This window comes from Megalobrama amblycephala, linkage group LG9, assembly GCF_018812025.1.
Source record: "Megalobrama amblycephala isolate DHTTF-2021 linkage group LG9, ASM1881202v1, whole genome shotgun sequence".
Lineage (NCBI taxonomy): Eukaryota > Metazoa > Chordata > Actinopteri > Cypriniformes > Xenocyprididae > Megalobrama > Megalobrama amblycephala.
Window position 1 is genome coordinate 19,861,841 of NC_063052.1, and position 20,884 is coordinate 19,882,724.

The following is a 20,884-nucleotide window of genomic DNA, read 5'->3' on the forward strand; positions in this document are numbered from 1 at the left end:
GTACTGTAAAGTCTCTCATGGCTAGAGCTGGAACAGGGATGAGCTTGAGCAGGAAGTGTAGCTCAACAAACTGCGCATGTTCACTCAAAGCCTCTCGCTATGTAAGGATGACACCGACCGCGATCTAAACGGTAAGGCCAGTCCAGCGCATTTCATCATCTCAAATGTAACGGTTAAACGTGACTGCACAGCGGAGAACTTCGACAGAACGTCGACTAGAAGTGTTCGCGGCTCGGGTGGCAGCAGCAGCCCCCTCGAATGGCGGAGGAGCGTCTTGTCGTTTGTGTGTGTGCGTCCCGCCGCACGGGAGACGTCATGAGAACAGAACACCGCGGCGCGACGCCAGCGCGTCATTTAGATACAGTCCGCCCGTACGGCCAGTGAATGCTTCATGAATTAGCCGCGCTTGAGGTGTTTAGAGTGGGATGTTTGTTTGTAAACACGCATTCACCCACAAACAAACAAGCAGTGAAATGAAGGTGTGTGTTAGCATAGCGCGTTAGCATCACGAACAGCAGATGAGTGAGAAAGAAATGGCGCAACATGAAGAGCTAAAATGCTAACTGAATTAGCAACCGAAGAAGTCAACACTTCTAAAAGTGCAGTCGCTTAGAAACATTCACCATGGCAACCAACACAGTTTCCCCACAATACGATAGTTAGCACGGTTGTTGTCGCTACTGTTAAATCTTAATAAATACATGAGTGGTCTCTTTCAAACAGCGCAATACTTTATTCATTTAGGTAAATACATTTTTAACCACAGGTGGTTCTTAATACCAGTCACTAACTATGGTATTTTGACGGAATCTGTTGTTACCATGGTAAACAGAAGAGGTAGTCGTGTCATGGTACAGTGATGTCAGATAGTAAGTACTAGTACTATGAGGCTGTATGATGTCAATATTCATGTACCGTGGTATTTACTCCAACGTACTTAAGAATACCATGGTGTGCGACTATGGGTTAAATCAAAACGTGGTACCAACATGTGCCAACGTACATATATTTATATATTTATATATATATACAATTTCTACTGTTGTCGGGATATAGTGTGCTTTTACACACACACACACACACACACACACACACACACACACACACACACACATATATATATATATATATATATATATATATATAAGCACACTATATCCCGACAACAGTAGAAATTGCTCTTTTAATTGAAAATGGTTCATATAAAACACTTAGTTTTAGTTGATATAAACCATATATATATATATATATATATATATATATATATATATATATATATATATATATATATATATATGTATACTTTTTTTTTTAATGTATTTTGTAGTTTTCTATTTGTTTTTTAAAAATGGAAATACTTGGTCATGTTACAGTGACTTTACTGTTGAAAGTCACCATTTAAAGTCATTTTTAGTCTCTGGCCATTTTAAATGAATGGACCACTGCTTTAGGTTTGGTTAACTTAACTGGCTTAGTCTTGGAGTAAAAAGAATGGACATTTTCCTTATTTGATATTATGTTCTTAGACACTATCTTGTAAATTGGCCTTATCATACAGTACACATTCACTTGTTCATACTGAATTAATGTTACAGATGACGCTACTGTATAATCTGTTGTTTATTACTGTCTGAGATCTGAGTTACCCTCATGGAGATACCCTGACACTTTTAGTGGGTCTTCCAGTTAGGGGTTGTGAAAGATTAAAAAGGGTATCTGCTGTGACTGGCATAGCTGTGGAAGGGATTTTCTGACATAGTTACGGAATCGCTATCAAGAGATTTCGGATGCACAATTTTTATAATCTGAGGCTACCATTGATCGATGTTCTTGGTGCCTTGGTTTATTACTGTAAAGATAAGAAAAACTAAATAAAAACATTAAATGTTGAAGTCCACAATGGTGTTATAATGGTGTTGACATTTTCCATTCCGACTTAGTTCATCTTTGTTTGTGTGTAATGTTTTATGTGGTTCTGTTGATTAAGAGGTGGAGCAAGTATATAATGTTTATATGATTGACTACGTTTTTTGAATAACAATGAAGAAATGAATTGTAAGGCCAGGACCTTGTATTAAAGGGTTAGTTCACCAAAAAATTGAAATTATGTCATTAATTACTCACCCTCATGTCGTTCCACAGCCGTAAGACCTTCGTTCATCTTCAGAACACAAATTAAGATATTTTTGATGAAATCCGATGGCTCAGTGAGGTCTGCATTGCCAGCAAGACAATTAAAGGTCCCGTTTTTCGTGTTTTTTTGAAGCTTTGATTGTGTTTATAGTGTGCAATATAACATGTGTTCATGTTTCGCGTGTAAAAAAACACAGTATTTTTCACATAATTTACTTACCTGTATACCGCCGTTTCCACTGTCATAAAAACGGGCTGATGACTTCCTTGTTCTATGAAGTCCCTCCTTCAGAAATACGTAACGAGTTCTGATTGTGCCAGCGGTTCCTGTGTTGTGATTCGACAGCAGCTTAGCGCACCTTGCCCGGAAAGGTCACGCCTCTTACTATAACGTGGAGATGCATGTGCTCAGTGTTATTGTAAACATAGTTTTACATGTGGATTATAATTTTCAGGAACCGAGTTAAACATAAATTGTAACCATTGATCTCTAAGTACAGCGTCCCTGGGAAGGCCAAACAAAGGTGATTGGACTGCGGGATGAAAATAACAGCGTTTCGACGACATGGTGACAAACACACTCTACAAACGCAACTCTTGCTCTTCTCCGTGGGAGTGCAACAAGACCACGCCCCCTTTTTTTGTGTATTCCTGTGGGCGGAGGTTAGTCAAAAAACTGTTTTAGTGACGTCATTAAAGAAGGAAGTAGAGGGATGTAGTCCAAACTGGCCGTTCGATGTAGGCGACTTCTGTTAAATAAAATATCTCGCTTGGCATTGAACTTTGAGCTTTAAAATTTTACAGATTTTATTTATACTCTAACAACAACATTACACACTAACTAAAGTTTGAAACATGGGATCACGAAGAACGGGACCTTTAACACTTTCAGATGTCCAGAAAGGTACTAAAAACATGTTTAAAACAGTTCATGTGACTACAATGGTTCAACAAAAAAAAAGTATTTTCAACAGTGTCTAGTAATGGCCGATTTTAAAACACTGCTTCGTAGCTTTACAAATCTTTTGTTTTGAATCAGTGGTTCAGAGCATTAAAGTCATGTGATTTCAGTAAATGACGCTTCTTTACATCATAAGTGTTTAGCAATTTCAATAGTTCACGTGAATTTGGCAGTTTGATATGCAATCCGAACTACTGATTCGAAACAAAAGATTCGTAAAGCTTCGAAGCAGTGTTTTAAAAAAGTATTCTCATCACTTGGTAACTGACATTCTTCCAAATATCTTCCTTTGTGTTCAGCAGAACAAAAAAATTCATACAGGTTTAGAACTACTTGAGTTTTCATTTTGGGTGAACAATCCCTTTAAGAAAATTAAATATGGTCAGTGTTGAGTTTAAATGTGGTTGACATATCAAGCAAAACATCTTCTGAAATATAATCAGTAGTTTAATGGAATATCATGCATATTATTATTATTATTATTACTACTATAAACACTACCGGTCAAAAGTTTATAATAATTACGATTTTGAACAAAGTCTCTGTTGAAAGAATTCTGTTATGCTCACAATGGCTGCATTTATTTGATTAAAAATACATTAAAAATACATCAAAAACGATTATATTGTGAAATATTATTACACTGTTTTATAACTGTTTTTTAATATATTTTTAAAAAGTAATGTATTTATGTGATGGCAAAGCTGAATTTTCCATTATAGCCATTACTTCAGTCTTCAGTGTCACATGATCCTTCAGAAATCATTCTAATATGCTGATTTGGTGCTTAATTATTATTGATACTCAGTTATTATAATAATAATCTTAATTATGACAAACTTTTGACTAGTATAGATAAAATATTCACCAGGTATTTCATATTCCTCAGTGTTGAAGGAGAGTGCGGGCTATGGCAGAGACAGAAGTCACTGTGTCCGTGGAGGACATGGTGGTGATGAAGAGCACAGAGGAAGAGGATGTGGAGCCTGACAACCAAAGCAAGACTCAAATGATCCTACAGCTGCAGCCCATCACAGCTGGGTAGGTGTGAGGACCTTAAACTAGACAGCTAGGTATATCAAAACACACAAGCATGCAATAGACAAACACTTTACATCTGTCATATTAAACAAAGGACCAAAACAGCTTAATTCTTGGGAGTATAAAAGTGGAGCTTGATGTTATAGATGGATGTTTTATGTTTTAGGCTTGGAGATGAAAGCAGTGAGACAGATGCTGCAGTTGTGGCAGTGGAGACACAAGGTAAACATGTCCCAAAACTTATTAGTGATACTTTTCTTCTTTGCATTATGACAGTGGGTTTTGCACAGCCAAGTATCACTCATATGTTCTTTATAAAATGTAGTCAAGTAGTTTAAACAGTCATTAATTCACATAATAACTAGACAGTAATCTCACTGTGGTTTCCTGCAAACGCATCTTAGCTGTAAAAATGCTGTAAGGTCTGTCTGCTCAAATTTATCAGCTTTCTCCAAGCAGCGGATTACGCTTCAGTTTGTGTCATAAATGCACCTTATGCAGTTTTCCCACAATAAACTGTTGTGTGTGTGTTATGTGCAGATGAGGCATCTGCTGAAGGAGAGGATTTGGAGCTTGGTTATCCCATTACATGCGGCGAGAGTAAAGCCATCCTTCTATTCAAGAAGTTTGTCTGCCCAGGAATCAATGTGAAATGTGTGAAGGTTGGTGTTGTGTAGACCTTAATGCTGCAGATAACAGTTGTTAATGTGTTTTAATGTGGTTTTCTCTGTTTCTCTGCAGTATGAGGATCAGTTGATTAGTCCAAAGCAGTTTGTGCACATGTCGGGTAAAGCCACCTTGAAGGACTGGAAGCGAGCGATCCGGATGGGTGGGGTTATGCTCAGGTAATAAGCATTCTGGGTGTGTTCAGATCAGACCTCAGTGTCAGCTATCAATGTTAGTAGTTTTTAATGTGTCCCATTACAGTATTGATAGCCTTTTTCAGGCATATCATATATTTTGAATGTATTTATTTTTTTGGTGCCACTTTATATTGACTCTCTCCCCGCCAGCGTTTTTGAAAAAAGTTGCCAGCCAGCACCAGCATTTTTGATAATTTTTACTAAATTTTCATGGCCCCCAGAATATTTTGTTGTATGAATATCTGAACATGCAATACATCAAAATAAAGAACAGAGCCTCTACTTTTAATCAAAAAATCTGTTTAATTCTAACTTAAAGCATTCTTTTTTTTAATCCACACCTGAATATTGGTAAGTTTCATAAAAAAAAGAGCAAAAAGCAGAGAAAATCGTATTTTTATCAAACACTACATCTGAATCATATTCAGTACGATGATCAAAGCATAGATGCAGTAGATCCCTTCCTTCAACACTCCCAAAGCTTACATAGTCGTATACCACTTCCTGGATTGACATTTCACTCAGTAACATTAGGCAGTTTTTCATTTATATGCTGTTATTGTTGATGATCTCATTATTTTTCATTTGCATGTGCTTACATAAGAGATTGATCGTTTCTGCGCCTTCCTTACCTGTGCTTTTGTTCGGGAGAGTCTGTACTTAATCAGATGATGTGTAATAGCGCCCCCGAGTGTATAACAGTGAAAACATGGAAACCCAGAAAATTCCGTGTTTGGCAGGGAAGCATTTTCTCATAAATAATGGAAAATTCCATGTTTGGCGGCGAAGGAGCTAAAGGGTTAGTTCACCCAAAAATGAAAATTATCCCATGATTTACTCACCTTCAAGCCATCATCTTCTTCCAGACAAACACAATCAGAGATATATTTAAAAATATCCTGGCTCTTCCATGCTTTATAATGGTAGTGAACAGGGGCGTGTTTTGAAGCCCCCCAAAAAATGAATCGATCATAAAAAATAATCCATATGGCTCCAAGGGTTAATAAAGTCATTCTGAAATGAAGCGATGGGTTTTTGTAAGAAAAATATCCATATATAAAACTTTATAAAGTAAATTAACTAGCTTCCGGCAAACAGCGGCGGAAGAGGAACCCCTGGCCCAATGCATGATGCAATGACGAACGCGGAAACACAGAAGATAGAGCAAAACAAAACACCGGTCAAAAATCAGAAGTCTAAAATGAGTTTTAAGAGAAATGTCAGATAATTTCGATATAAGAGAAGAGGAGCTTGAATTTGTTGCCCAGCCATATTTTTTTAAACCGCGAGAGGCGTCTAAGCTTACGCTACTCCTACATCCTGTGTCATACATCGCGTCAGGATGAGCAGTGCCTGGTTTTCTCCACACATACCGCTTAGAATTAAGGCCAAAAAGTTCTATCTTGGTCTCATCAGACCAGAGAATCTTATTTCTCACCATCTTGGAGTCCTTCAGGTGTTTTTTAGCAAACTCCATGCGGGCTTTCATGTGTCTTGCACTGAGGAGAGGCTTCCGTCGGGCCACTCTGCCACATAAAGCCCCGACTGGTGGAGGGCTGCAGTGATGGTTGACTTTCTACAACTTTCTCCCATCTCCCGACTGCATCTCTGGAGCTCAGCCACAGTGATCTTTGGGTTCTTCTTTATCTCTCTCACCAAGGCTCTTCTCCCCCGATAGCTCAGTTTGGCAGCAGAAATTTTTTGTAACCTTGGCCAGATCTGTGCCTTGCCACAATTCTATCTCTGAGCTCTTCAGTCAGTTCCTTTGACCTCATGATTCTCATTTGCTCTGACATGCACTGTGAGCTGTAAGGTCTTATATAGACAGGTGTGTGGCTTTCCTAATCAAGTCCAATCAGTATAATCAAACACAGCTGGACTCAAATGAAGGTGTAGAACCATCTCAAGGATGATCAGAAGAAATGGACAGTACCTGAGTTAAATATATGAGTGTCACAGCAAAGGGTCCGAATACTTAGGACCATGTGATATTTCACATGGTTTTTCTTTTTTAATAAATCTGCAAAAATGTCAACAATTCTGTGTTTTTCTGTCAGTATGGGGTGCTGTGTGTGCATTAATGAGGAAAAAAATTAACTTAAATGATTTTAGCAAATGGCTGCAATATAACATAGAGTGAAAAATTTAAGGGAGTCTGAATACTTTCCGTACCCACTGTATCTCAGATTGTGTTTGTCTGAAAGAATATAGTCATATACACCTTGGATTGCTTGAGGGTGAGTAAATCATGGGATAATTTTCATTTTTGGGTGAACTATCCCTTTAAAAGTGCAATATGTAATATTTTTGCAGTAAAATATCCAAAAACCACTAGGCAAGTGTTATATATTTTGTTCACTTGAGTACTTACAATATCTCAAATGTTTCCAACTATTTGTCAATCGTGAGAAAATTGCAATTTTAACCAAGGCTCCAGGACGTGTGAGGAGTCGCCTGTTAATGGCGTCATACATGCGTTAACCCTCAGTCTGCCTCAGTTTCTGGTTTTATTTTGTAGAAACCGTGGAAACACCAAAGACACTTTAATATAATACACGTTTTAATAGACAAGGGAACATCTGTTTTGATATATTTATAGACAGAAAACTAATTGTTGTTATATAGCTCAATTTATTGAGTCTTATTGTTTAAATTTGTGAATTAGCTAACATAGCATAATCAGATCCAGCTTTATTTTTAGTAACAATAATACAGAATTTTCTCCATCATACAATATGTTTTAAAATGAATTGCATGCCATTTATCAACACAAGCCATCCAGCATTTAATATGATATTCTAAAATCGATCTATCTTACTGTAGTGTGTCTCAAACAAGTGTCTCACAGCAGCCGCCGAGCGAACGCACAGAGTAACGTTATAATATCATTTTCAACACACTCAAATGTATCTAATATGATAAACAGAGCTGCGTTACCTCATACTCATGACCGGAAAAGCAGAAGCGGCGCCGGCGACTGTGGCATAATAAAAGTTCCGCTGCTTGTGAGGCTTGTGTTGCGCAAACGTCCCAGCGGCCTCGTTCAACTCCCACAACACTCGGTCCTGCTCTGCTTCACACTACAGTAATGTTAATAATCACATCCATGAACATGATTTCTTCTCGAGTCCTATCCCTATTCTTTTGTACCATCCGTTGAGATGGAGACCACATGTCCCAAGATTCCACGCTCAAACTTGGCGTCATCAAGCTACGTCTTTGTTTTGAATAGGCCTCTAGCGACCTCTAGTGGACAGAATTCTTACATAGTGCACCTTTAAGTGGCTTTAACTGCTAAATTAATAATTTGATACAATGCACTTGTTGTGTACATACATGTTTTTTACATGGTACTTATATTTAAAAAAAAAAAAAAAACCTGCATGTAATTACAGCTGTAATTAATTTCTTTAGCCACATCTATAATTACGCTGTTAACCCTTTCCTTACACCTTAACCCACCCTTAAACCTACCCATACCACCAAACCTGTCCCTAAAACTTACCCATATCCCACCTTAATAGCAGCAAGTGTTGTGCGATTCAACATGAACACAATAAGACATTGTACCTAACATTTTTTTAATGCAAGTACATAGTAGTTAAAGACAGCTAATATCAATTGTGACCTTTTTTTCTCCTTTGTAATGTTGTGTAATTTTTTTTTTCTGCTTCAAAGTCAGTCATCATTTATTTTTTCATGGCCATGAGTAATGGCACTTTGCTGTGCTGTTTCACAAGTTATTGATTTACTATGAGTCCAATATACAGCCCTAATGTTCAATAGTAACCTCATAAAACAATTTCCTCCAGAATATGCCATGCCATTCAGACCGTTCAGATCAGACTGAAAAGATCAGAGATCTTGTTAAAATGAACTTCAGCTACTCCAATGTTTTCTAAAGGTACAATCACAATAGCAAAATTAGCATTAGCACAGTGCGGCAAATTCACACGACCAAATTGAACATCAGTAAAGTCTGTGTAGGGAACTTTTTATTCGCCCTCATGCAAAACGTTCGCAGAGATTCCTATTGAAATGACTGGATATTGTCCTCTACCTTTCATTGAGTGACGGTAAATGCGACTGTTCTGTTTGTGATTGTTCCGATGGATCTGCAGAGCAGTAGGTGCTATACACGGAAAAGAACAGCACAAGCTTTGACAGCTTTTACTATATTTTACTCTTATCATGAGTTATTCCAGATGGATCACTGCCTGACATCAGTCTTTTTGCATTTTTGGGAGGAAAAGTTGCACAGTTTTCACAGTATATAAAACTGATTTGTTACAATAGACCAATGAAAATTCCCCACTTTGACCCCTTTAGATTTTTTTAATAAAAACAAATATTCTTCAGCTGAGTATTAGTCTTAACCTCTGAAAGCTCTGTGTGTGTCATGTAGGAAGATGATGGACTCGGGTCAGCTGGATTTCTATCAGCACAGCACTCTCTGCACAAACACCTGCCGCAGCACCAAGTTTGACCTGCTGATCAACAACACACGCTTCCCACCGGATGGCAGTGGGCTCAACACACCCACCACAGCTCAGGGTTAGATCTCACACACACACACACACACACACACACACACACACACACACACACACACACACACACACACACACATTCACTACAGCTGGGTGACATAGTTAGAAAATTATTTCTTGATATTTTTCAGGCTTTTGATTATTTTCCAATATTTTTGTTCAATATTCAATATTTATTTTATCCTTTAAATTGACAAAGGACTTATTTAAGTAGTGCCATCATTTTGACCGAACAGCTACTGTTGCCAATTAAATTCAAAAGTAAAAAGTCTAGTCAAAATAGGGCTGTGCGAAAAACGATATCATATCGAGATCGCAATAAAATGTACATGGATAACGATGATAAGCTCTGGACATTTTTACTCAATATGGATTAATCTAACAGCCTATCACAAAACAGATGTAAATCTGTGTATATCAGTGCATGTCCCTAATAAGTGATATTTGCGTGTCTCTATGTGAATGAATGGCACGGTTTCACCTAATACGCAAACTCACACACGTGACGCTCATGGTGTTTTCAGCGTCTGCTGTCTTTATATATGAGAACATGAATTCATGAACTTCATCTCCAGAGCTGCTTTGGGAGTCACTTCACAAGCTTTTCACCGTTTCATTTGAGTAAAACTGCCATCAAATACACACTGAAACCAAAAATCTAAAACTGAAAGATCTTCACGACAAGCCGTCAAAATAAACGTTTGGTTTAACTTCAAGAAATTATGACAGAAATGTATAATTTCACACAAAAATAAAAATTCTGTTATTAATTACTCACCCTCATGTTGCTCCAAACCCATAAGACTTTTGTTCATCTTCAAAACACAAATGAAGCTCTTTTTGATGAAATATGAGATCTTTCTGTCCCTCCATAGACAGCTATGCAACTACCACTTTGATGCTTCAAAAAGTTCATAAAGAGATCTTAAAACTAATCCATATGAATTGAGCGGTTTAGTCCAAATTTTCTGAAGAGACTCTTTTTATGAGAGACGCTTTTTATGATAAACAGGTTTAATTTAGGCTTTAGACTCTATCAGTTCCGGTGAAATCACAAAACAAAATGCACACAAACGTGTCCCTGCTCTTTGTATACAATCACTGATGAACATCTTTGGTTTTAATGAGGAAAAAATAAATAAAATAAACTATACAAGGGGGGATTAGAACCCAGAACCTCTGGCACGCTTGACAAAAATTCTACCACCACACCATTAGGCCATGTCTACGGTCTTAAAGCGGATCTACATATTTATTCACTTACAATATATTGTAAGTCTATAATATTGTATTATAGTAGACGTAAGGATGAAACTATCACATTAATCACGCATTCTATGTCAAATTTTGAGCATTTATTATTGTACATTTCTGATATTCAGGGCATGTTTCTGTGGGTAACGGAGGTCAGATGGCCACAGTAGAGGAGAAGAAAGAAGATGTGATTGGTACTGTGGAGTGGAACGCAGCCACCGTAGAAGCCTCAGAGAAAAGAGACACAGCTGATATCTCAGGTAAACACAGTTTACAGTACTGCCCATCAAACATCACTCATGAGTGCCATACCATAGATGTTCACGAGTCTTTTATCTGGAGTCTGAGTCAAGTCTGAAGTCTATCGCTGGAGTCTGAGTCAAGTCTTTTGTCATGAGTCCGAGTCGAGTCTCGAGTCATTAAACAAACAAACAAACAAACAAACAAACAAACAAAAATAAATAAATAAATAAATAAATAAATAAATAAATTCTCATACTCAAATCCTATTTTTTTTATCCTAGTTGTATTATATAGACAAAATAATATGACCTTTCTATCATCTGTTTTGTTTGAAATTAAGGTCCTATGGTGTAACGGATAATGTACATCCAGCTTGTTACTTTATAATCCATTACAAATGTACAAAACAATCGTCCTGGCAACACGAGTAGTCATTTTCAATACAGTCGCTAAGCAGACGCAAGATGGCGCCAGTGAGTCATGGTTTGTTAAAGACCTTATGCTCCAGAAAAACAAGCGTGCCGCCATCTTTATAAAATTGTCTTGAAACTTCCGTTTTGCGGTAGCTATGTACATTTCTATTGCATCGCTGTCAAAGAATAATTAGCTGGTTAAGTGGATTTACTTGTTGTAGAGTTAATGAAAGTTATCATGAACATTGTAATGTTTAAAGCAGATGTCTTAACAAATGTCAGTAGACCGGAAAGATTTTAAACGAGCAGTTCATTCATAAATATGTAAGATCGCTGTGGAAATACAAACCGGAAGTCAAAAGACAACGAGCGCAACGCTGAAAAGTGGTGGGGCTACATAAGGTCTATACAGCAGTTTGTTATACAACGCCTTTGTTATTGACGACAGTCATTATCAGAAAATATCAAACCTCGGAATGTTTAAGTCAATAGAAAAGTGTACGCATGCTGATTGCGATACATTAAAGGTGCCCTAGAACTTTTTTTAAAAAGATGTAATATAAGTCTAAGGTGTCCCCTGAATGTGTCTGTAAAGTTTCAGCTCAAAATACCCCATAGATTTTTTTTAATTCATTTTTTTAACTGCCTATTTTGGGGCATCATTATAAATGAGCCGAATCAGGGCTACTGGCCCTTTAATTCTCCTGCTCCACGCCCACGGAGCTCGCGCTTACCTTGAACAGTGCATAAACAAAGTTTACACAGCTAATATAACCCTCAAATGGATCTTTACAAAGTGTTCGTCATGTATGCGGCATGCATGCGTCAGATTATGTGAGTATTGTATACTGTTATATTGTTTACATTGATTCTGAATGAATTTGAGGCTGTGCTCCATGGCTAACGGCTAATGCTACACTGTTGGAGAGATTTATAAAGAATGAAGTTGTGTTTATGCATTATACAGACTGCAAGTGTTTAATAATGAAAATAGCGACGGCTCTTGTCTCCGTGAATACAGTAAGAAACAATGGTAACTTTAACCACATTTAACAGTACATTAGCAACATGCTAACGAAACATTTAGAAAGACAGTTTACAAATATCACTAAAAATATCATGATATCATGGATCATGTCAGTTATTATTGCTCCATCTGCCATTTTTCGCTATTGTTCTTGCTTGCTTACCTAGTCTGTTGATTCACCTGTGCAGATCCAGACGTTAATACTGGCTGCCCTTGTCTAATGCCTTTCATAATGTTGGGAACATGGGCTGGCATATGCAAATATTGGGGCGTACACCCCGACTGTTACGTAACAGTCGGTGTTATGTTGAGATTCACCTGTTCTTCGGAGGTCTTTTAAACAAATGAGATTTATATAAGAAGGAGGAAACAATGGAGTTTGAGACTCACTGTATGTCATTTCCATGTACTGAACTCTTGTTATTTGACTATGCCAAGATAAATTCAATTTTTCATTCGAGGGCACCTTTAAAATATGAGCTTTAAGTAATAAATGGAAGTAATAGCTAGCCGTGAGATTTAATGTGACTAACCTTTGTGGATGCAATGTCTCATAAAATTTGATGATGTTGTTCCGGTGTCTTTAATTGTTTTCCAACATTCTGTGCATCTAGCCGCTCTGACATGTTAATAAACCCAAACGAAAGAACATAAGGCACGGTGGCTCCCGTCATGTTTCATGGGACTCTTATGACATTTCGGAGTTTAAGCGCAATACACGGACATATGTAATCAAATTCTATGACAAGAGTCCGATCTACCACGACACGTAAGGAAATATGTGACGCAGATATTATAAAACCGTTCAAACAACACAGATTCTTGAGTCTGAGTCACTAACTCGAGTGCCCATCTCTGTGTCATACATTAATGATGTTGGCATCCACAGATGTAATAAATGCTATACTGTGTGTGTTGACCCCTAGATGAGACGCTGAGTTTCTGGAGGGGTATCGCTGAGGTGGGGATGATGGGGGAGGTGGTGCCTAATATCCGTTCAGAGCTGTTGGGTCTGCTGAGAGGAGTTCAGCTACGCACTGATCAGAGCTCTCTACAGGACGCAGGTCAGTATGTCGGAATATGATCTATGCCAGGTTTGTCCAGTCCTGTTCATGGATTCAGCTCAGCTCCAGCCCTAAGCAAACACACCTGAATCAGCTTATTAAGACCTTCAGGACAAAATTACTCTTAAATAGCACTGCTACTGAAGAAAGTGTATCAGTCAAATTAGATCACGTGTGCCTTCATAAGATCACATGACTTTATTGATTCTCTGTAAGAGTTGTATAACTGTCAACTGGCATCTTGTAGCCTGTCGTTTAAATAGAGGTCTAGAAATCCATGAAAAACACATCTAGTATGTCAGTTTATTTTGTTGTTTTGTTATTCAGGTGCAGTGGTGAAAGAGTAATGTGGCTTAATATGTTGTTTGTCTTTTGTATATGTACATGAGATGTGATCACATGGTCTTGTCTTGCAGAGATTGCGGTTCTGAGCAACCTGGCACAAGTCTTTAACCTGCTGGACTCCATCAAACAAATTGTGAATGTTCGACGGCAAATGACGGACCCAGAGCAGACACAGGTCCTCCGAACACTGACAAGTGAGTGAAGGGGCCCAAGGGAAGTAGGGACATTTTCACAATGGAACTTTTAGTGTGGCCTGTTGGACATGCTGAAACTGTGTTCCTATTAATTTAACTAATTCGCTGAAGTGATTTCCTATCGTTGAAGTATACTTTGTCTATTAGCAAACACAACTGTCATCCCGTGCAAGTTACATTTTTATGGTACTACACTTTTATGAACCCAGCAAGTAACTACCTTTAGTTTATTTTACAAATTCCCATCATTCCTATCAAAGTATTTAAAACATATTGCACAATTGAATAGAGTTTATGAAACACCCTACTATAGTTCCTCCTATAAATTCGAATTGTAGGAGCCGTGTATACACATTTGGAATAGCTGAAATACACGTGTGATTGGTCGGAGAACATGTTGTATGCAATACAAACTTTAAAATGTATTTGTTTACAAACATCCAATTATGCATTAAGAACCGTTCGAAAATAAGTCTTTATTAACTGATGATCTCCCTTTTGTAATTATAATTTGTGTGAAAATGGCAAAATGTAAAAGTTATTGGCACAATTTCCATTTCATGCTGACTTTATAGGGGTTTTAGAGACTCTGCTTTGCAATATGCCAATAAGAGCACTCGTTACCCATGCTTAAATCATTGTAACGCATAGATTATTGCTTTATTTCTTTGAAAACAACATTGTCCTTGTGTTTCTTTAGCATTGGAGCAGCAGGTAGAAGAGCAGAAAAGGCAGCAGTCCCTCAGCTGGTCGTCTCAATCACAGGTCCTCAGCAGTCTGGTTCTCCCCTCCACCCCTCCAGCCAAACGCGCTCCCAAACGGCCCCGCCTCCAACGGCCCGCCTCCACCACCGTGCTTGGCACATCTATAGCCCAGCCTCTCACCCTCCAGCCCCAGCAGTTCACTGTCATTTCCCCCATCACCCTTTCATCCATCGGCCATTCGTTTACAGTGGCCGGCCTCAATCAGCCATCTAATACGGTCACCCTACATGCTCTACCCGCAGGCTCGCAGCTCTTCACGCGAATCGCTGGAGGTTCTGATGGAAAAACCGAAGCCATTGCCCTCCATCCCGCATCTGGGCTCACGTTGCTGGGCGCCACAGCCATGCAGGATCACGCACAGCTCGGGACAGTCATGAGCCCCGTCGAGCTTGTCCACTTGACGCAGAAGGTGACTACTGCTGGTGTAGCCCAAGACGGTCAGGTGGTCGCAGGTACGGTTGTGATGCAAGACGGTGTCGTCAGTGTCGTGCAGGAGGACGAGAACCAGGATAACACCACCTTGATTGAGATAGACCCGGCAACCGCTGACCACAGCGTGAGTGTAATGGAACTGCAACTTGAGGGAGATGAAGCGGGGGGTGGTGCGACCATAGTGGAAGAAGGCGAGGAGGTGGTGCAAGGCGAAACGGAGGAGACAGGGGAGATACAGCTGGATGCCAACGGTCAGTTCCACAATTTGCCCGTTGTAGTGGTGGAGGAAGAGACACAGGACGCCGGCAAAGCCAAGTGAGACACCGACGCTCACACAAACCGCCCTCAGAGACTGACGGACCGAATCAGACAGGGACTGGGATTGTGTCGCCCCAGGTGGAGTGTGTGTTTGCCCTTCCAGCTGTCTTGTTTTTTCATTACTCACTTCCTACACAGCCAAGCTCAGCTCTTCAAGCCTGCCGTGTCACGTATTTGTAAAAGCAAATTCAGTATTCCTTTTTTACATGTGAAAAGCAAGTTTATGATGTTTTGTTGGAACACATTCAGTATTTGCTTTTTAAGTGTGGAAGTTTAGGCACTTATTTTCCATTTTCCTTTTGTTTTGGTGCCAAAATGTTACGTAGTAGCCATGTCCAGATTTCAGATTTATGACTGTCTGATCTGAAGGTGAAGACTCACAGTTCAACTGTTATTTAAGACACTCCCATAATAAGAATTTACACTGTCAGTGTCTTTGTGTGTTTTCTGACATCAGGGTAAATGGCACTAATGCAGAGGTCTTCAGCTTTGCTCCTGGAGAACCACTGCCCTGCAAAGTTTATACCACCTGCTTCAGCTTGTGATTTCAAGCGATCCTGAAGATCTTGATTAGCTGGTTCAGGTGTGTTTGATTTGGGTTGGAGCTAAACTCTGTAGGACAGTGGGTCCCCAGGAGCAGGTCTGAAGACCTCTGCGCTAATGTTGGTGATATTTTAGCGCAGTGGTTCTCAACTCTGGTCCTGGGGACCCACAGCACTCCCTTATCTGACAGACTGTGTTCAGTTCATGCAGCTCTCTGCTAATGATCTGATGATCTGAATCCTGTGTGTAAATAAGGGAGACAAATGAGCAGTGCTTTGGGTCCCCAGGCTCAGGGTTGAGAACCACACTGTTAGCACCTACAATGAAAGATGTGTTAAGAATGTTTGTGAATGGATCATGCGTGCCCTTCACTGAAAATAAAATAGATATTCCTTTCCCTATGAGTTATATTGTAAATGATTGTAGAATGCGGGATTGTGCATTTAAAAGTCTGTTACACTTTCAGAGTTATGTTTTGAACAAAAGTAAGAAAAAATACTTGATTTGGTAAGTGCACTGTAATTAAATTTTGCAAAACAAGTTAATTTATTATATTTAAACACATAGTTCATGCAAAATTTCAAATTATTATTTACTCACCGTCATGTTGTTCTAAACTCACAGACGAATGGAGATGTTTAGCAGAATGTTCACACTTATGCAGTTTAGTCAAATTATTTTGCTGCTTGTTTGAACTAATTAAAATGAGGTAATATCAGAATTCTTGAATATTTTTTTCCAACTTTAATTCATTACATGCAATCAACTTAAATTTGTAAAACAAGTTTATATAATTAATTTGTGTTGTGTAATTTATTACATTTAAAGAATTTGGTCACAGAATGCTTTACATGGGATTTTTTAGATGGGATTTTTTTTTTTTTTTTTTTTTTTTTGGTGAGATGAGATTAGAAAAAAGGTATATGGTAAGTAAAATATATTTTTATTTTAAAAGACATTAATATTTTTACTCCGCAACGATGGATTGAAGTGATCTAATGACAGTAAAAACATTTATAATGTTTCAAAAGGTTTCTACTGAAAAAAAGTACCACGTTCCCCAAAAAATAAAATAAAATAAATATCTAGCAGCAAAAACTGTATCAACATTAATGTTTCTTGAGTAGCAAATCTGCATATTAGAATGACTTCTGAAGGATCGTGTGACACGGAAGACTGGAGTAATGGCTGCTGTCATCACAGGATTAAATAGGTTACACTTTATTTGGTTACACTTTATTTTAAGGTGTCAGTATTACAGTGTAATTATACATTTAAGTACTGAGTAATAATAATTAGCTGCATGTACTTATAGGTTTAGGGTAAGGATGAGGGTTTGGTTTAGGGTTAATTGTATGTAATTATGCAGAATTTCTAGTTATTACTACAGTAATTACATATAACATGTGTAACAATGACACTAAAATAAAGTGTTACCCTTTATTTTAAGATGATGCAGTTACATTGTAATTACATTGTAATAAGTACTGAGTAATATTAATTAACTACTTATAGGGTTGGGGTTTGGTTTAGGGTTAGTTACTTGTAATTATGCATAATTTACTGTTATTACTACATGTAGTAATTTGTAAAATAAAGTGTTACCTAAATGTCTATTTTAATATATTTTAAAATGCAAACAGCTATTTTAAATTGTAATAATATTTCACAATTTGACTGCTTTATCAAATAATTTAAGTTAGTTTGGCATGTGTAACTTAAAGTTTATGTTTTGCACATGGTACTTTAGTTGAGTTTGAGTTTCTTCAGATATTAGTAGGTTTATTGTTTTGTTGCATCGTGTCTGTTTTTTTGTGAGAGCTCTTGTGTTCAGTTTTACCAGGAATTTCAGTTTTACACTCCAAAACGGACAAAAAAGCATGATATGTATGGTAATTGTATGGTAAAAACAGTAGTATTTCATAATGTTATTATCTGATAATGTTAATATAACAGCCTACTGAAGCTCTAAAATCGGTTTTCTGTCTTTATAATGGTGGTGGTAAAGAGAAAACCATATAATGAATCAACAGGATGAGGTAAAAACCAATAAAGTTGCACACAGTACCATAGTAACAAATATGACTAAAATAATGCAATTAATTTAACAACATAAGACGTAACATAAAACCCTAATGTACAAAACTAAGAAGAAACATGTGAAGTGTCACAGAGAATTCTTTTTCACTTCTAAGAACTATAAATTTATTTATTTTACATGAAATGCCCCGTTGGATTTTTTTACAGAGTAAAGGAGCTTGAACACAATAAGCAGGTTTTTACCAGCATTTTTACAGTCTTTTACTGTTAAAATTATGATCATTTTTAATTCTTCTGTTTTTGGCCAGAGGCGCCTTCAAAAAATCTCTGGTGCAGCCAAGTGGGGACCAGAAAGGCTGTAGGAGGGCTGCAGTTTTGTTTTGTTTTTTTGTTTTTTTTGTATTTGCCTTTCAGTGAATCATTGCCAAGTAAAACGTTAATTGCCGGCAACACTATCATATAATTTAACAAATTACATGCTGTAGCTTTCAAAACTCCATGGTTACGACACATGGTTCCACACCAAACCTTCCACTAAATGTGTTCATGTGGCATATTTGAGTGCTGCAGTCAAGGAGGGGAAGATTTTTTAGTGAATAATTGAAATTTGGTTATGTTCTTCACACTATAATCAAATAACTTCAGTAGAGAAGTCAAATGGACCATCTGTGGTCCTTTTATGGTGCTTGTTTTGACATTCTCTCACACTGATGGCACTTATCAGTCAGTCTTTATCAGAAATCAGTCCAGGCCTTTCGATAGATATTGCTGTGACTGTGATTGACAGGTCATCCAGCCAATCACAGGGCTAATCTTCTCTCTTATGAATACACAATGCGATAGGCCTACAATGACACCTTACATACATAAAAACAGCAACTAAATTAATATTTTTATTTATCAAGAATGCTTGTTTTCCTTTGATCAAAAGTGTCAGTAAAGACATGTGTGATGTTAAAAAAGATTATATTTTCAAATAAATGCTGTTCTTTTGAACGTATCAAAGAATGCATCATGGTTTCCATAATTGAGCAGCAAAAACTGTTTTCAACATTGATATTAATAACCATTACTTAATTGAGCACCAAGTGTTTCTGAACGCTGGTCCTGGTCCAACTGCACATTTTAGATGACTTGCTTATCTGACAAATGAATTTCAGATCCTGGAGTTTCTTCAAATGAGCTGATGATGGGTTGAGAAACACTGATAGAGAGGAGCTCAAAGCAAGACAGGAAAAAGGCCAATTCCAATATTGATACCATGATGTGTTCAATCAAATGAGCATATTAGTCACTAGGGGGCACTTGAGCTCCACCCTGACCGTTGAGAGAGGAATTCGCTAAATATGTAGTAATCTTCTTTGTAAGTGGGTATCATCTTTCTGTGAGTGTGATTATGAAAATCTTAACTATGTGTGGGTGCATCTGCTTTAATGAAGAGCAGAAATAAGTTGAGTAGACTGCTGTAATCGGCATGTCCCCGTCTCTCTCTCAGTGATTCGGCGGCTCTAAATCAGGGCTGTCAGCTCTTGTATCTCTGATGGGCGGCTGCTGTTTCTGGTGCTGACGGCCTGTTTGAGCCACTCGTCATCACAGCCGCAAGATCTAAACGCCCTGAGACAGCTGAAGTTGCACTCTGAGGACGCTTAGGACTTGAATGTCTCTCCTCTAGGTGAAATCTTTTCCTCTTACATCTTAAGTTCTTTATGAAGCATTTTAAACTAAGTCAGGTTAGATTTATGGTATTTACGAGATGATCGCGCATGAGCGCCACCAAATATTCCTAATTACTGGCGGGAAACTCAGGAGCCCACACATTTCTTTCACAGAACAAGTGAACTGCTAAAGCATCTTTTACTCATCTAATGCTTGTTTTTTGCTTTTCATGTTTGTAGTTGCACTAAAAGGCTTTCTGTCTTTTGTTGAGAAATGTAAAAAAGATTATGTGTGGTCATGACAACCAGCCACTTTTGTAAATGACGGGTAAACAGTAGGTCTTCTGAGTAAGGATGTGCCCATTTACCGGACATTATGTCATTATATGCCTTTAACCAGAAAAACACCTGAAACTTTTTAGTTTTCTTCACATGAATGAGCTGAATGATTCTGTAATTCTTTACAGCGGGTATCATTACATAATTATGAGTTTTGTGAAGCATTCTATAACATTCTCTAACGAGCCTCATTCACATAGAAAGGAGGTGTATTGCGCTGAGAAGAATGATAGTGAAATAATGTGCACTGAAGTGGCAACTGTTAAGTGAACTTGCCCCAATGTGAATGAAAAACGGTTTATAAATATGTTTTTAGTATTCTTCCTATGTAGCCAACTATATCAGCCAGAGTTGGAGTCCATTATCAGCCTCCCTAAGACCCAGACTCAAGACTACATCCCTGAAATCCCACCATTTGCTTTGAACACTGAACCTCTTCCATTTAAAGTTGGCATGAAACGGAAGTTGTGATAATCTTTTATTGCCTATTGTGACGCATATCTGAGTGAAACAGCTTTTAGAAAAGAAAAAATATAGGGCAAGACTTGATCTTGCCCATTGATAATGGGATTCTAGGATCATTGTGGTTTGCTATTGTTGCGATCTCATGCGAGTGACAGGTTATCCATGACATGAATAAATTATTTATAATAAATACCATAATATTCCACAAAAAATTTAAATTTTGATTTTACCGTGACTTAT

At 37.9% G+C, this 20,884-nt stretch overlaps 1 protein-coding gene and 1 non-coding gene across 4 annotated transcripts; both read left to right on the forward strand.

Moving 5' to 3' along the window:
- Window positions 1-16,866, forward strand: gmeb1 (glucocorticoid modulatory element binding protein 1). Of its 3 annotated transcripts, none has more exons than XM_048202032.1 (10): window positions 1-131; window positions 3,984-4,135; window positions 4,302-4,357; window positions 4,676-4,797; window positions 4,877-4,980; window positions 9,404-9,552; window positions 10,931-11,062; window positions 13,412-13,549; window positions 13,966-14,088; window positions 14,789-16,866. In XM_048202032.1, exons 2-10 carry the CDS (start codon window positions 4,005-4,007, stop codon window positions 15,601-15,603), a joined length of 1,770 nt encoding a protein of 589 aa, XP_048057989.1. In that variant the 5' UTR covers window positions 1-131; window positions 3,984-4,004; the 3' UTR covers window positions 15,604-16,866. The 3 variants fall into 3 exon arrangements, with proteins under 3 accessions (XP_048057989.1, XP_048057987.1, XP_048057990.1); XM_048202030.1 differs by lacking the exon at window positions 1-131 and adding an exon at window positions 152-479; XM_048202033.1 differs by lacking the exon at window positions 1-131 and adding an exon at window positions 497-869.
- LOC125276332 lies at window positions 1,706-1,841 on the forward strand. The gene has a single exon (XR_007186651.1). It is a non-coding gene; the product is annotated as a U11 spliceosomal RNA (small nuclear RNA).
- Window positions 16,867-20,884: the final 4,018 nt, after the last annotated feature.